This window comes from Rhea pennata, chromosome 1 (genome assembly GCF_028389875.1).
Source record: "Rhea pennata isolate bPtePen1 chromosome 1, bPtePen1.pri, whole genome shotgun sequence".
NCBI lineage: Eukaryota > Metazoa > Chordata > Aves > Rheiformes > Rheidae > Rhea > Rhea pennata.
In genome coordinates, this window is record NC_084663.1 from 183845457 (window position 1) to 183861738 (window position 16282).

A 16282-nucleotide genomic window follows, 5' to 3' on the forward strand; every position below is an offset into this window, starting at 1 on the left:
CTTCTGCCACGCAGAGCCATGGCTTGGAGAGGGCTGTCGTCTCTCACTGAGCACCACGCTAAAAGTGCAATGCCAAGGTACAGCTTCAAAGCCATGCTCTGGGAGGTGAGAATCCTTCCACATGCTCCCAGCTTGGTTTATACAAACACGCTTTTCCCGGGCTTTTGCTGGTTCTTCCAAGAGTGCTGGAGTACTGTGCATTTGACAGTAAATCTTAAATAATATTGAGGAGAAAGGACATACTTTTCATCTTGGGTATTTAAAGGATGCCACCGAAAGCACGCTGTTCCATTCCTTGTCTGGCCGAAGGCCAAAAGCATTAGCCTGGAGTTAAAAGGAATAATTAATTGGATGCATCGTGACTACTCAACACCACACTGCAAATGAGAAATTTTTCAGCCTAGCTCCTTGTCTGAAAAAACAAATGAAATAGTATGGTCAGTTCAACAAAGTTCCATGCTGGGTGCTTCCTCTAGCAATAACTGTAATTCTTTTCATTCCAGCTAATATTGTAGGGTCTTTTTTGATTCCCAATAAATTTAACCAAGACATTTGCAATTTATAGCTTAGATAGCAGAAATACAAATGCCTGCAGACTCTTGTTGGATTGATAAGAATTCCAAACCATCAGAAGAAAAACTTACAAACAATATGGTAGAAGTCATATTTATTGATAAAAATTAATATATCTGCTATAAAATTTGTAACAGTAATGCAACTGAATATTTATTTTGATGCATAAACCTGAATGTTACATACCAAATACAATACAGTAACACTGGTTTCCTCCTTATTTACATGTTTATGAAAATTGATATGCAATCCATGTTAAAAGAACTTGTAATGGAGAATAGTTACATTAGAAAAATAATATTCTTGATAAAGCATTCTTGAGGACTCCAATCACATTTTCAGGCCTCTTTCAATAAGGCAAAAATCCCTGGTACAGCATATAACTTAATTTACAAAATACAATAACTTCAGACACATCTTCAAGTTTTCTTTTGGTATGCTTTTCCTTGCTTTAAAATTACTTAATTTTCTTACTAAATGGAAAGAACTTTCAGTAACATAAATTAATGAGCTCTACTACATATTACATATACATCGCTGTAATTTAGCGACCATAACTGGGCAATCTTTCTCCTTAACTATTTGCTCAATGAGCTTTTCTTAGATGTAGGACATGTAATATTTTGAAATCATTATGACTGTGGCATCTTTCTTCAGTTTTCATAGGAAACAGATCTGTCACATTTTGAAACTTTTTAAAAAAAAATTATTTTATTTTAGGAACTGGTGCACAACTACATTTCCACTCACAAGAGAACGTCACAAATGTAACTAAAATTAGGCTCGGATAACTTTGAAAACATACTACTATGTGCCAAAACCCAAATTTCTTACTGTAATACTTTATAACCCTGCCATGCTCTAGGAATTTTTATTCTGCATAGCTTCATTACTAGTCACAGTCAGATAGTTTTAATTCCTTCAAAGGCACAAAACTTCCATCTCTTTTCCAGTGTTGCTCCTACACCAGTGAATTCTTGTTTAAACATGCGTGGCAGTCTCATCAAAAGCATTTCTATTTCATTTGCAGAGATCTAGGAAAGAGAGAAAGGTAAAAATAAAGTCAGCAAACTGCCTTGCAGATTGGAAAGAGGAAACACAGAGAATAGAAATAAGAAAAAAAAAAAAAAAAAAAAATCCCAGGGCAGATGAAAACAAAGCTGATCATTATTAATATTTTTAACTTTAATCTGACACCTGCATTTCCAAACTCCAAAGCAAGTGTAAATTGCTTGCAGGAATGATTCTGTTTTTATAACTAGACTCCCACTTTAAAGAACGACAATAGCAGGGAGATATTGCTATTTTAGGGTTACTGTCACGTAATGTTTGTGTGAGATCTATCTAAGAACTTTGGTTTCAGGTATACTTATGTGGAGAAGGAAACAAATGGGACTTTATTCTTCATTCTCCCCCTATGAATTCTTAAATCCTTCTACTCCTAGGTCTATCAGTTTTCACTTGCCAAAATAAATAAATAAATAAATAAAATAGGGACTTTATGTTTAATTAGCTCAATTTCATTACCTAGAGATTAAGTGGAGTCATCCTTCCCCAGTTTGTCCCAGTTCAATAGCTCCAGATAACTGAGTAGTGAAGTTCCTGACTCAGCATGACTCAGAGTATTTTTTTGTGGTCTCAAAACCTTAATACCTGGTCACATTCCTATTGAGAAAGATGCTCTCACTGCAGAAAACACTTTCACAAAGACAACCTTTCTGGTATAATCAGTAAAGAAGTCAAGAAATGAATGGCTGTGGAAAATGAACCATTCTGATCCTGCAGCTACTATTCCAAATTATTAGACATGTGAGGAACAGTAAAGGAATCTCTGCTGCTGCTGCCACAGATATGTCCATGGCTTGATCGGCTTCATGGCAATGATGACATTTTTGCTTATTCATATTAGTAGGACACTTTCATGGTGGAGAGTCTCATTTTTCAAAGCAGTGTATAAACATAAAGCATGCTAATTATACCTTATAAAGTATGATTATTCCACCCAAGGGAAGTGAGAAAATATCTGTCACCTTTTATTTTCCTACAAAGGTTAGTGAGGCAGTTAAAGGTGGCACTGAAAATCAGTGCTGGAGGCAGTAAATCTAGAGCTCCAAAGTAATCAGGTCCATCTTTTACATACTCTCATGACAGCAACTGATAACTGGTTACCTCTGCGTAATGTATCTGAGCTCTAAACTGAGCCCTCAGCCCGCATGGCTATGCTGACCTTATTACTCCTGTTTAGGTGAGGAATGGCAGGCTAATCATGGAAAGTAAGTGAAATTAATCTCTGAGATTATATCTCAGGATTACACTATTGGACAGTAATTTATTGCTACAAACAGTTTCTTCCAAAGTAAACCAGTGAGGTCAGTTCTGCTGGAGGCAGTATTTAGAAGCATTGACCAGGGTCAATGGAGTGGAGTGTAACCAGGAGGGTACAGGGAGAATCACTTGCTTTCTGAGTACAGGTGCATATAAAGCTACATCCTGACTCCATATCGCAAGAAGATCTGGGCATGCACCACATCCCTGTGTCCAGGGAAAGTATTGGCAGATGTGCATGGTATCTTCATGCACATCTTCATAGCGGAATCTGTTAGGTAGCTCCAATGCAGTCTAGGAGATCTGCCCGCACAAAGGACTCTAGAATTTGACCCAAACTGTATTGTGTAGGTCGTCGTATTGAGATTCGAAGAAATATTTAAGCAGAGAGTAACATTTCTACTCTAGTCATCTTTGCAGGGCTATTGTTTAGCATTTAGAGTAGCATTCACCTGATCAAAGGTGTCTATTTCATGGTGGTGCTTCTCACTTGCTTTATATTCAGTGGAGACAAATGAGGACTTTCAGGGCTTAAATCATCTCATCCTACAGTAGGTTTCAAAAATAAATCAAAAATTCTTGTCCTAAAGGTACCTATTGATGTTAGACTGTATGAACTTGTACATTAGGAAACACTGCAGTGTGCTGGCCTCACTTTTGTGTTGGCGCATAGCTTCTCTGATTTTAGCAATAGGTCAGCCAATTTCTTTATTAAGGCCTCCCTGCCTCCCCGTGGAGAGGAAGGGCATTTTTCATGTTTCATTCTTGTGTTCATGAGTGTTCACATGTTCAGTGTGTCTCATGACCAACAACTTTCAGAAGAATAAAGAATACTCTCCTAAAACTCGCCACATTTTAGTGGCCATAGCTCCTTCTCTCTCTTGTTCTGCTTGCTTTCTTATCAGCTGTATTTCAGAGTAATGTGTCATAATATCAGCTGCTATTTTTTGCCATTTAAAACTCTGTTCTTCTTTGCCACTATGAATAGCTAAGCAATGTGAAGCTCAGGACCTCAGCACAAGCACGTACATTGTAATATGTGAATGAATAAAGACTGCAAACCCCCAAGCCCCATATCCTATTATCTTTCTAATGGAAAATCATGAAGAGTTTAACCTGCAGTAAAGAATAATACAGTATTTCTATAGAGAAAACAGATTTTGATTATTTTTTTTTACCCTAGAGTCCAACTGCTGCATATAAGACCAAAGATATTCTATGTTGGCTCCAAAAGGGTGGACATGAAGAAATGTGGATATGATACCTGTATTAAAAACAAATGCACAGTACTGAAATTACCTCAGACAATATATCATTAAAATAAGCAAAATAATTCTGAATTGTTTGTTCTTGCAGGTTTTCCACTATGAATTATGATTCTTATTTTTCTTACACATCCAATAAATATAAGAAAATGACACATTTTTAATACAATCATAATGACACATTTTTAATACAATCATAATAACATGCTAAACACAATAGCTCATCTTCAGGAATGACAGCAGTTAGCAAGTAAGTGACCAAGATAATATACTGATGAATACAGGAATTTCTAAACAAAGACTTGCTGGAAGCATTTCAACTACCAATTTTATGCTTGATTTACCAATATAAAATTGCAGATATTGTAATGGTAAAATTATTGCTTTTTTCCCCTTCACTGGATGGTCTGTTGTGAAAATGTTTCAAATAATTGTGTCAAAAAACTCACTCCCTCAAATTTTTCTAGTAATTACGCTGATGCTGGTTATGAAAAGTGTTTAATCCACATTAAACTCAACTGCTGCTGAAGAAAACACAAATCCTTTCTGACATATTTACTTATTTATTTTTCCTTAAAAGAGAGACGGTTATGGCTGTCTTCATTGTTATTTACAGGCTCATTTTAAAAGGTATGGGAATAAAAGTGGTCCAGGAGGAGTCAGGATCAAAGTCTAGAGATTTTTTCTGCAGTGAAAATCAAGTGACAGACTAATAGTTATGACCACAGGAAGCAGGACTGGGGATACTGGAATTACTAGTAAAAGTATTATCCGATCTATCCTTCTTCAAGCAAACAGTGAGAATAGAAATGGCATGTGTGGTACTCACTGTTTGGGAAGAGCTGAACTGTAAGAATCAGAGCAAATATTTTCAACTCTGGATAAGTTTCTTAACTGAGCCACCCTAGGGGAAGTTCCTTATATTTAAAGCGTAAACACCAGGATTAAAAATGCTTACAAATGACAAAAATGGGTCACTGTATCTTGTGTACTGCAGGCCATACAGCTTTCTTGATGCTGAATGAATTAGGATAATCTTGGATTTCAGTTTTTCCCAAACACTGGCAATGGTTGAAAGCGATAAGTAAAATTAAACTCTTTTTAGATCAGCTTTGCAAAGAATACCTTCTTCCCACTCTCATTTTTCCAGTAGCATTTACAAATTTATGACCCTGCAAAGGCAGAAATCACAGCTCTAAATATTGTGGCAAGTCCTAGCGGTTGCTGCCTTCCTCGTGCTCTGTGTGAGACCACAGGCACCCAAACAAGTGCTCTTGAGGCAAAAGTCAAGACCATCACAACTGGGTGGGTTGACTGGAAATCCAATTTGTATTCAATCGTATTTTGCCAGTGGCATTGCATTTGTAATGTGTGTGCCTAAAACTTTTTGTTTCAGGATGTTCAAAGCTAGTTCTTTCATATAATGTAAAGAAAAAGTTGCTTTAGAATATTTTTGTAGTTACTGAATGGAGTTCCATGATAACTTTTTAGCAATTTTGGTTTTCTTCCATATTCTTTTTCCTCTAAGATAACATTAACACTTGCAAAACGTGGATAAACTTAGTGACTGGATGGAGATAGGGTATTGTCTTCCCCTGCCATTCCTAAACATGCCTCAGAAGAAGAGATAAAGTGAAGGTTCTACCTTAAACAATCTTTTTGCCTTTGAACTAGAAAACTTAGCCTGTTTTGTGGATTTTATGAGCAGTAGCCCCTGGACTGAGATTACACTGATTATCTGGGTGTGCCACTGAACAGCTTGTAGATGGTACCAGCTTTACGGCACTGCCACCGTTTGTTAAAATCAAATAATGGGTGACCTAGAGAAGAAAAATTGTACCATCCTACCTACCCTTCTAATATACGTAATCTGTGAACAAAACAAATACTGTCCATAACAATAAAAGTTCCAAAATTTAAAGTGACAACCAAAATCAATTTATACATTTCTGTATATCCCACTGTACCACATCTCACCAGTCACAGGAAGTTCCCTGTTTTGTACTGAGATCTTTAAACATCTACATACATTCTTCACTTTTAAATGACCTTTTTGGTCCGAACTCCGTGATTCCTTAGCCCTTCAACTTTCCTCATGTTTAGCAGGCAAACATGGATTGTATTTAAACAAATTTAGGTGGTTTTGTACCTCTTATCTAGTGGCATAGAGTTGATTTTGTGAAAGGCCCAAACCAATGAAATGAAACCTGCTCTTTCAGGTAACTGTTCTGGCAAATGGCAACCATGCCTTAGGGAGCACTTTGGACCCTGCGCTTTCAGGCTCCGTGAAAACCTGCCCCACTGCGACCAAGTGCAAGACACACACTGATTTAAATGGGTCGTGTTCCCTCCAAGAGCAGCAGGGGTACAATTTGTATTCTTGTGTGGCTAAATGCTAGGTAGTCATTAGCTGGCCTACTACCTATAAGTTCTAATTAGGCACTCTTGAAGAGTTTATTTTAAAGGTTTTAATTTTAGGTAAAGGATATGACAGTCTTTATGGTATTCTTTATAAACAGTTGTATCACTAATTCCCTCATCTAATGTCAAAAGCATAAATCTAGCTTGCTTAATATATCCACTACACATATTTTTGCTTGACAGTTTGCTGATGTTTTTGGCCATCCTTTTCTCCTTCACCATTTTGTCTGATGATCAGATGACAAGTTATAGAGTTCTAGCCTGTTAAATCTCAGCATAAATAGTATTCATATAAGTCTAAATGTAGATCCTGAAATTTTCTTCATACTTTCATTAAAGTCTGCAGAATTTTTAGCTAAGAGAAGTTCACTTGAAATTTAGGATTTTTCTTACTGTAAACCATTTTGAGTCTAGACAAAAAATAAGATTTTTTTTTTTACTTTTATTAAAGCAAAGATGCATGCAAACACTTATGAAAAACAAAAACTTGCTAAAAGGTGGTTTGTCAAAAAAACCTTTTTGGTTATCTTACCTATTAATAGTGCCTCTTTCTCTGATTTTAGACCGGGGCTTCGTTTCTCGGAATTTTTTTCTCTGTCTTGGTTGACCAATGCTACTGTCAATACATTGATTTCCTATAAAGTTTAAAAAGAAAACAGGTGCTCATGTAGGTTTCATTTACTTCAGTTAAACGTGTCTGCTTCCTTTCAACTCTGTAAAAAAGATCATTACCTTAATTTATCTAATGACAAGACAATTATAAATAATTTACTTGTTTGCAGAATATTGAGACACCTTTGAAAACACTTTTTCCCCAAGAGCTGCTGGAAGAGAAACTTCTTTTTTGGAGCAAGTGCTAATTTTGGTGCTAGATCTTCTTCCTTTGGAATGGCTTGAAAAATGTGCCATAATGTGTAGGGATGGTCAGAAAACTCCAGTTTTCTAGCTATTAAAGCTGTAAACATAGACTGCATCTAGAGAACGTGGCTGGAAACATTCAGCTATAGTTATCAGAGCAAACTCAACAGTCAATAGTAATGTCTCTAGCTACTAGAGTACAATCATCTACCCTGTATACTCTTAGTCCAGTGCCCGCCGTGGTGCAGGCCCCTGTCACAAACATGTGTCCCAGACACTTTTTGTGAGTTGATGTATTTCAGCAAGCCCTCCTAGCAGGCGGCTTGCATGCAGTCACCTTGTTTTGAGGGCTAAAAAGAGTCAGCCTTGGGGAGAAGAAAATCAAGGCTCCTGCTCTGAGCTCCCTTTTCTGCAGAGTTGGGTGGCCTGACCCCTCCAAATCTCAGCCAAGCTCTCACATGCTAGATGCTTCATCAGAAGTACCCTGGCAGTTGTGTGACACAGACTGTTCTTCTCTTGGGCTTATGTGAAGTAAACAAATTATCTCTATTTCAGAGACATGTAAGTGGCCTCAAAGTGCATCGCACAATATCCAAGCATATATGTGAGCTGTTTCCATGGAGCAACTGATAGGCAGTAACTCATTCCTTGGTAAGGCAGTGACTCACGCTGCTGCATCTGCTCTGTGAAATGCTCAGCAGTTCCTTTCAAAACCTTGGAGGCTGAGAGCACGGAGCTGGAGATACGGTGGTGTGCGGTGGGACTGTGAAGGAACAGTGCTCCAGTCCTAGCTGAGGGAGACCGTGGCTGCTGTTTGCAGCTGGAGGGGTTGCATGACCCAGCAGTTTTAAATGCTCCTCTACCCTGGTGATGTACTCTGTGCTCTTTCTAGGCTTTCTCCAAGAAGCTACTGCCTGATACACAGTGTTTGATGCTTCGTGGATTCATATGTTCCCTCACATTGCGAGGTGGAGTAAGTTGCTGTGTGTCAGCTAAGAGTCTGTGTGTGCAGCTGAGGGTGTGTGTCCTGAGCCCCCAACAAACAACACTCCCCGACTGACCTCAGTCACAGTGAAAGTAAGATGCATTGAATCACCTCTGCAGTTTGTGAGTTGCAGTGATGCACCCTTAAATTGATGGTATGCCTGAAAACTTTCTGGCAGCAAAATCACCTTGACGCTAACAATCCTGTAGCGCTGTAATGAGCAAGGCACATTATGCCCAGTAGAAACAAGTGCTCTGAGTTGGCTAGTTCTGTCAGTTCCCCTCCCTACACAACCACAGGCCAAGGCAAATACTCATCTGCTGCTGGCCATGGCATCCAAGAAGAGTGAAACAAAACTGAGACAGAAAACAGATATAAAAAAAGTGTTCAAATTATTTTTTCCATAGGGGAAGTAATGGCAAGGGGGTTATGGACTAGAGTGACAGAGCTGGATGGCAGATTTCCAGATAGTAGAGCATAAGAGCAGAGCAACATATGGCACCAAAGCTTGTACAGGTTAAGATTTAACTTTTGACTCTGTTGGAGATAGAAAAGCAGTCTAAAAATAACAATTCCTGAGAGGGGAAGGAGAGAACAGAGAGATGAGTATTTTGATATAACAGGCTCCAAACACAACACACTAGCAGTTTCAGATGGGATCAGAAGTTTTGTCAAGCAGTGATGCAGAGGAAGAAACTATATTCCCATTGGGAACAAGGAACAGATGGATTCTCATTTAATGGCTAGATTTGAGCCTGTGCAGAACATTTTGTATGATTTATAGGACAGTGTAAATGGATGCTAAAGGAAGTCATACCAATTTTCCTTAGTTGTATATTGTGGAGAATAAAAGAGTAAAAGAATTGGTTGTAGGGGATCCTGAGGAAAGTAAGAGTGGCAAAGGTGGCTACTCAGCAAAAGATTGGCTTTAGAAGAAGGTTGCAGGTTCTTGAAGGTTTGAAAAGGGGAGGTTTCGGCCATCCAAAACAGCTAGCCTCTCACAAGATGAAAAATTAGACAATTCTGATATATTCAGCTGCCAAAACAAGCTTGCACACACCATGAGAAAATCCAGGGTAGCTGTGAGTGGTCAGACAAAGGATTCAATAGCAATGTTGGTAGGAATTAAAATGATTTAAAAGAAATAGGTATATCTGTGTCTAAAAACATTCAGTTGATAATTCATCTAGAAACTAGGCTAATTATAATATAAGCGAAAACCTTAGATATCTGACTATAAACTGTAGGTAGAAATCTGGTAGCTGTGAAGCCTCTATAACTTGTTCTCATGCATTTAATTTGCACATTTTTAGAGGCACTACTTCAATGAACAGAAACAAGGCTTTTAAGAGTATAAAGGTGAAAGAGGCATAACTAATAGGAAAAACCTCTGAATGGAAGCAAACAGCTAGGTCACTTCTCTGACATGAGCAAAAGATAATAATCACCAGGTGCCTGAGGAAAATTACTTAAGATACACCGCATTACAGTATTTCCTTTTTTTTTTTTTTTTTTTTTTTTTGTGGACACCATCTTCTATTTGGCAAATGCTATTTTCTGAGACTTAAACAGTCTCCTTTAACAGGTTTCATTATAAAAGGAATATTTTGCTACCATCTGTCAGTTACTGCATTAAAGGACAAGAGCACAGCTGAGCATGTGCAAAACCAGTATTCATTAGAAATGAAATGACCTTGCAAGAACTAAAAACAGTATATGGAAGGCTTAATCCAGGTTAAATCACACCTGGAGATTGTTAGGGACCTGGCCCTACTACTTAATCACAAATTACGTCAGGTATCAGAGAACATAGAGGCTTGGCTTGATGCTGACAGCTCCAGAGCTGCTCAGCATGGATGCAACTGTTCTGTGTGCTCTTGCCATTGCCAGCTTGGAGTTTTTCAGCTTGGAGCTGTTCCCTACAAATAAGCACTTTCATTCTTTAACAGCTGATGAAAACACATGAATTTCCCTCATGGGCCTGACAGTTCCTATCATTCTGCAGTACCCCTTGGGGTCAGCACTTTGATTCGAGGCTCCCTACCTTTGGACCAGGGAGAGGAAGACCAATAGGAGGAGAGTCTTTCTGGCAAAGTTTCAGGAGTTCTTGCTGGGTAAAGAGAACAGTACAATAACGATTTTTTCACATGGGCTATTCATTTCCACAGGCAGCCTTCAGATAGTAAGACTGACACAGAGCTAGCTAATGGCAGTGTTACGCTATGAACGGTTGTGCATGGCAGTTCCCACACACGGATCTATATTCTAGCCATGTCCTGGATAAAAGCTGGACAGAAGTTGCATTTGTATCATCCTCTTATGTACCACGGCTTCTTTTGGAAGCAAATACAGATGGTAAGATGGAATATGGTTCAACATGGCTCAAAAAGGTGCCCGGTCTTGCTCGTCCACCACGGAGCAGCTGGGTCCCACACTGTAGACACAGTAAACGAAAGCATGACTCCTGAGAGAGCTGCATCACTGTCCTTGGCAGAAATGCTTCTTAGCTCAAACACTTCGGTGATCCTGAAAGCATCTGCTAACCAGTATCCTTGAAAGTGAGAGGAGTGAGGACTTGCCATATTCCCCATAAACACTAACCAAAAACTGAGCTGGGTTTGAACCTGGAATCTACTACCTGGAAACTGCTCCTGCAAGAGCGCAGTTCCACTTCACTCGTTGTTCGGGACTCTGCTTGAAAGTCAGGATATGGAAGTTAGTGAATGCGACACTGAAGACACTTGGCATGTGATCGAGATGCAAATGATAAATAGCCAAAGAGCTGAAATACTCCCTCAACTATTTGGATAATCCAAATGTTTGATAACTACTTTTAAACCTAGGAAGGATAATTACTGCTTACAGATCATCTTCAAAGACCTTGTTCCCTTTGTTGTGGTATTGAGATTCTAAGAATATTATGCTTTGTGAAGGATCAAATGAAAAAAAAAAACTACCAGAGTTTGAAAGGGTTTACAGAATATTTTGACATTTGTGCTGTATGTACAGTGCCAATGGTCTGATGTAATTAAAACAGTAGCAGGAAGGAAGGACTAGATGTTGGACACAGCAGGCACATGACAAAACAACTGTTGAATGTTTTCAGATGTAAGGAATATACCACACTTTCTTACCAGCCAGGGAATTTCTGAGAGAGATGAGTAGGAGGAGAAAAATGATGTATCTAAAAACATAAGCAAGAAGCTTGCAGGCTATTAACCGCAGGCCAGAGAGATGTTGTAAGCTTGAAAAAAAAAAGGTAATTTTAAGGTTTTGATAGAGGAAAGAACCATACACATGATATACCAAATCCTCAATCCTTAAGCTCTTGAAAGGCATACATATACCTTCTCTGAGTATGCAGAAATCAGGCTTAAATTTTAGAGCTGGTTACCCAGATTCTGCTTATTGACAGCCATGCAAGTTTGATAAATATACTGCAAACATCAGTAGAAATTGGCCTATACCACGAAGATAGTGTGTTTTTCTTTTTTCTTTTTATGTGGAAATCTCTTTAAGTCCAGCATAGCTGTGTTTATTTTGCTGGTCTTTGCTTAAATATATTTGATACCTACATCCGAAAATTTAGTCTTGCTGTTTTAAGATGATTGGAGTGTAATTTGATTTCCAATGAAGTGGACTGGAACTTTGCAATAGTTTTATTGTACATCAAATCAAGCCTCTTAAATTTATGGGTTAGAGCATAAGGTTGAGCTACGGGTCAAGTTTTGACAGCTGATCAGTTGAGAATGGGCTGCTGTCCTTGTGTATATTCTTATCTTATAGTGAATATAAATTTATTCAACTCAACTCATGTTAAACTACAGCGGGGGAGCTTATTTAAATTTAACTTAAATCAAATTTCCTTGCAAATAAGGCAATGCAAGAGCACACTTGTAGACAACAATCATGACTTGGATCATTATAAAATCACAAAAAAAGTCACTCAGGTTGGCAGGGACCTCAGGAGGTTGCTAGTTCAACCTCATGCTCAGAGCAGGATCAGCCGTGGCATCAGACCATCTTGCTTAGGGATTTACCCAGTTGGGTCTTGAAAACCTTCAAGGATGGAGACTGCACAACCTTTCTGGCAACCTTTTTCATTGCTGGACTGGTATCATGGTGAATAATCTTTTCCTTATATCCAGTCTGAGCCTATCTCTCATCCTGCATGCACCTACTATGCACCACTGTTCAGAACGTGCCTCCATCTTCTTGATAGGCAGATCTCCATGAAGTCTCCCCAAAGCTGTCACTTCTCCAAGCTGAAAAAGCTCAGCTCTCTCAACCTCTCCTCACAGGGCAAGCGCTATCACGATTGGCCTCTGTTGAACCCGCTCCAGTTTGTTAATGTCTTTCCTGTACTGGGGGTCCCAAATGCAGTATCTAGATGTGGTCTAATGAGTGCCAAGTAGAAGGGGATAATCCAGTCCCTTGATCTTCTGGCTATCTTCCTGTTAATAGAACCGAGGAGGTTGTTGGCTGCCTTTGCTGCTGAGCACACTACTGGCTCATGTTCTCACGGTCTCCCAATTCCTTTTCATTAGAGCTTCTCTCCACTCCAGTAGTCCCTGAGTGGTATCATCACAGGACTTCTTCCTTCTCTGGTGCAGGTTATGCATTTGTCCTAGATCAATTTCATGAGGTTCCTGTTGCCCCCCCCACACCATGTGTGTGCACTCTGTTTCTCTTCCATGTCACTGATAAGATGCTAAATGGGATATATCACAAAACAGACCCACAATTAACTTAATTTATAACTAGTCTCCAGGAAGGGTATGAACAATTAACTGCCATTCTTTGAGCCTGTTGATTCACCCTTTTTCTGCAATCAAATGAAAATATCACCTGGGTTTCTATGTCCTTTTTGCCACTGAAGCTCTGCAGGTACACGTGCTTTGCCCCTAGTCTGCCTTGGCAGCATCACAGGTGCCTACATGGATGAGTGACAGGATATAATAGTCCAAGAGCTGTATAAGCTTTAGTATTTTCTCTGTGACATCCCAGTTCTGGGCCTCCATCATGCAATAAACAGTGTGTGTCTCAACAGATAGGTCAGCAACCACAGATACTGAAATGCTTGCATGTTGTATAGGTATGCATGTTGGCATGCGATCATTAGTGAGTATCAAGCTGGATGAGCTGCTACGTAGGATAAGAAGCTCGGATAAGATAAGAGGCTTGGGAACCAGGTATTGAAGCAGCCACTACGATCTAGGCTGCTTGTTGGAGAGACCAGGGGGTCTGGAACTTGGCTAATGGATGGACCAGGGCATCCAACCCAGTGACTAAGGAGATCATGGGGCCTGGGACTGAAACATCTGTATGTGTGTGTGTGTGTGTGTGTGCACGTGCACGTGCACACATGCGCGAGACAAGCTAGACTGGGTAGACTGGGTGTCTGAGGTCAGATACTAGTGGGATGCCCAGTGAATGTGCCTGTGCATGTGTTGGTGTGTGCAACAGAGTCTGAGTGCCAGCACCTGGATGGGACTACTCTTATGTTCCCTGGGGCTAGTGGCTGGGGGAGCCAAGATCCAGGGACAGCTCCTGGGTAGATAGCGTCTAAGCTTAGCTGCCTAAGGGATCCACATTGTATATATGCGTGTATATGTTTGTATTTCTCACTAATGGACCTTCATCCTGATCAGCCAGAGAGGGGGCTGGATGAAGCCATTGGTGCTGTATGTATTTACAGGAGTGTTGTGTGTTTGTGTTGATTTATGTGGCTAGCCATGTATATCTATATGTATGTGTTGTGTATGTGTGTTCGTGTTTGTGCCTATGTGTAATGTGCTCAGCTTCACTACTGGTTGGACCTGGGAGCTTGGAGCTGTGGCACCTCATCTCTATCATTGGGCTGTCAGATTCAGCAGCTCTGAACAGTGCTAATGCTTGGTTCAGGTCCAAATGGCTCTGAGTCTTCCTTTAAGGGAGCTCATTCCCCTTCACTGGCTATTATGGCACTGTAATGTAATGTGATGTGTGGCAATCTGGAAGGGTGAACTCTGAAAGTAACTCAAAATTCCCCAGGAACATCATGTCTGTTAGCTCTTCTTTCAGCGTGTCATACGAGAACCGTTTTAGACTCTCTACTGGCTACTCCACTAAAAATATTTTAATTACTAGAAAATTGCTCATAAGCTTTGATAAATATAATGCTTTTGCTGCTGCAATAAAGCCTAGCAAATGGATTGGTCCTATGTTAGCAAAAGAACTATTTCCTAGAATTCTTGTATTGCACACAATCCTGGGTCACCACAGCCTAAGAACTAATTTTAATACAGTGGTTGACATTAAGTTAAGTGGTCCTGCCACATATGCCAGATGGCATGCTGTCTATATGTAGAGAAGTTTCTTGGACTCTATGGCACTGGAATAACTTGGTTTAGACTAACAGATTGCACCATTACATCAAGTATATAAGGAATTAGTCAACATCATCTAAAACATCCAACCATCTGCCCAGAAGCACAGCTCTAACACATGGCAGCCCATAATAATTTTAGACAAGTAATAGGTCACATAGTTCATCAAAAAAAAAAAAAACAAACCTCCTTGGTTTTCAACGGTTTTTCCCAGAGTCTCAGAGAACCCCTCTCCCTCTTCTATGTAACTAGTGATAAAGAAGTATATATTTGCAATACATTATGCTATTGGTGAGTATTGTTAATAGCTTTTGCTAGTGACTGATTTTTCATTAGAAAGCATACAGACTAGGTGTCACCCTTTCACTCAGATCAAGCTTAAACTTGTTTGATAACTTATTTTGTACTGTGCAAGAAAGCATTGTTGAGTTTGTCAGCCATAGTACACTGTAATTACTTCTAAGGTACAGCAGTATAGAAAATTATACCATGACTGTAAATTTAAGAGTGCGTTGTTATTAACAAATAAACAGTTGACAACTGGCTTGAAAAATTAGCTGGCATTAACATTATAGGAGCAACAATGAAGAAAAATTAGGAGAGTGAATATAAGACCTTGCAAATGAAGTACTTCAAAATACAGTTCTATGCATCTAAGATTAGTTTGTATGATTTATCCCACATGATAGAAATGTTTTCAGGAGTGAAGATTAATTGTATTATGGTGCTCTTGACATCCTATTTTTCCGATTCATTTGCCAGAGAGATGCTTTTAACTTTTTCATTACAAAGCTTTTACTATTATAACTTTCACCTGCTGAGTTTAGGCAACTAGCAATAATGTAAAAATGCTTTTCTCATTGAAACTATCTTTTTATATCAGTCTCATTGTATTTGAGCACATCTATTTTATGAGAATGTACATATGCAAAACAGAGATGACTAATATGCAAGTTACTTCATGTTTATTTTTAAAACTGTGGTTAGGCTGTTTCATTTTCTGAAACTGGATTTATGTGTAGGTTCCTGATGACTTAACACAGATGTTTTATGTGATGTGAAGGTGGTTGTTTTTCAAAAGAAAAGGTAACTGTCATTTTGCACACTGTATGTTAGGAAATCGCAGCAAACCAATGGTTGGCTGAACGAAAGCATTGCCTGTCTTCCAGCCCTACGGGAATCATTGTGGAAGAGAATACTTTGTGTCTTCAGACTGAGGACTTGTGAAAGCCGTTTTGAAAGTTGCTTAGCACAAATTATCCCAGCCATCTCCTCTACAGCAATGTAATTCAAAAAAAAAAAAAAAAAAAATTAAAAGAAAAAAGAAATAAGGCAATTCTTTTCCTTTCTGGGACATGTTTTAAAAATTCTTTGATGAAATGAAAGGAAGTAATTAGGAAAAAAAAAGAAATCTTAAAGATTTTGTGAGGATGAATGAGCTTTTAGCAAGGATTTGGACTTTGAAAGATGCAAATTTTAGGTACATG

At 39.0% G+C, this 16282-nt stretch overlaps 1 protein-coding gene across 9 annotated transcripts in view; it reads right to left on the reverse strand.

Moving 5' to 3' along the window:
• Positions 1 to 692: 692 nt before the first annotated feature.
• ENOX1 (ecto-NOX disulfide-thiol exchanger 1) overlaps positions 693 to 16282 on the reverse strand; it is a 361163-nt gene continuing 345573 nt past the window's right edge. For all 9 annotated transcript variants that reach the window (XM_062566981.1, XM_062566979.1, XM_062566984.1 and 6 more), the window contains 3 exons: positions 7117 to 7219; positions 4077 to 4162; positions 693 to 1607 (listed from right to left, as the gene is read on the reverse strand). In XM_062566981.1, coding sequence (XP_062422965.1) covers positions 1476 to 1607; positions 4077 to 4162; positions 7117 to 7219 — 321 coding nt within the window. In that variant the 3' untranslated portion in view covers positions 693 to 1475. The remainder of the gene's footprint in view (positions 1608 to 4076; positions 4163 to 7116; positions 7220 to 16282) is intronic.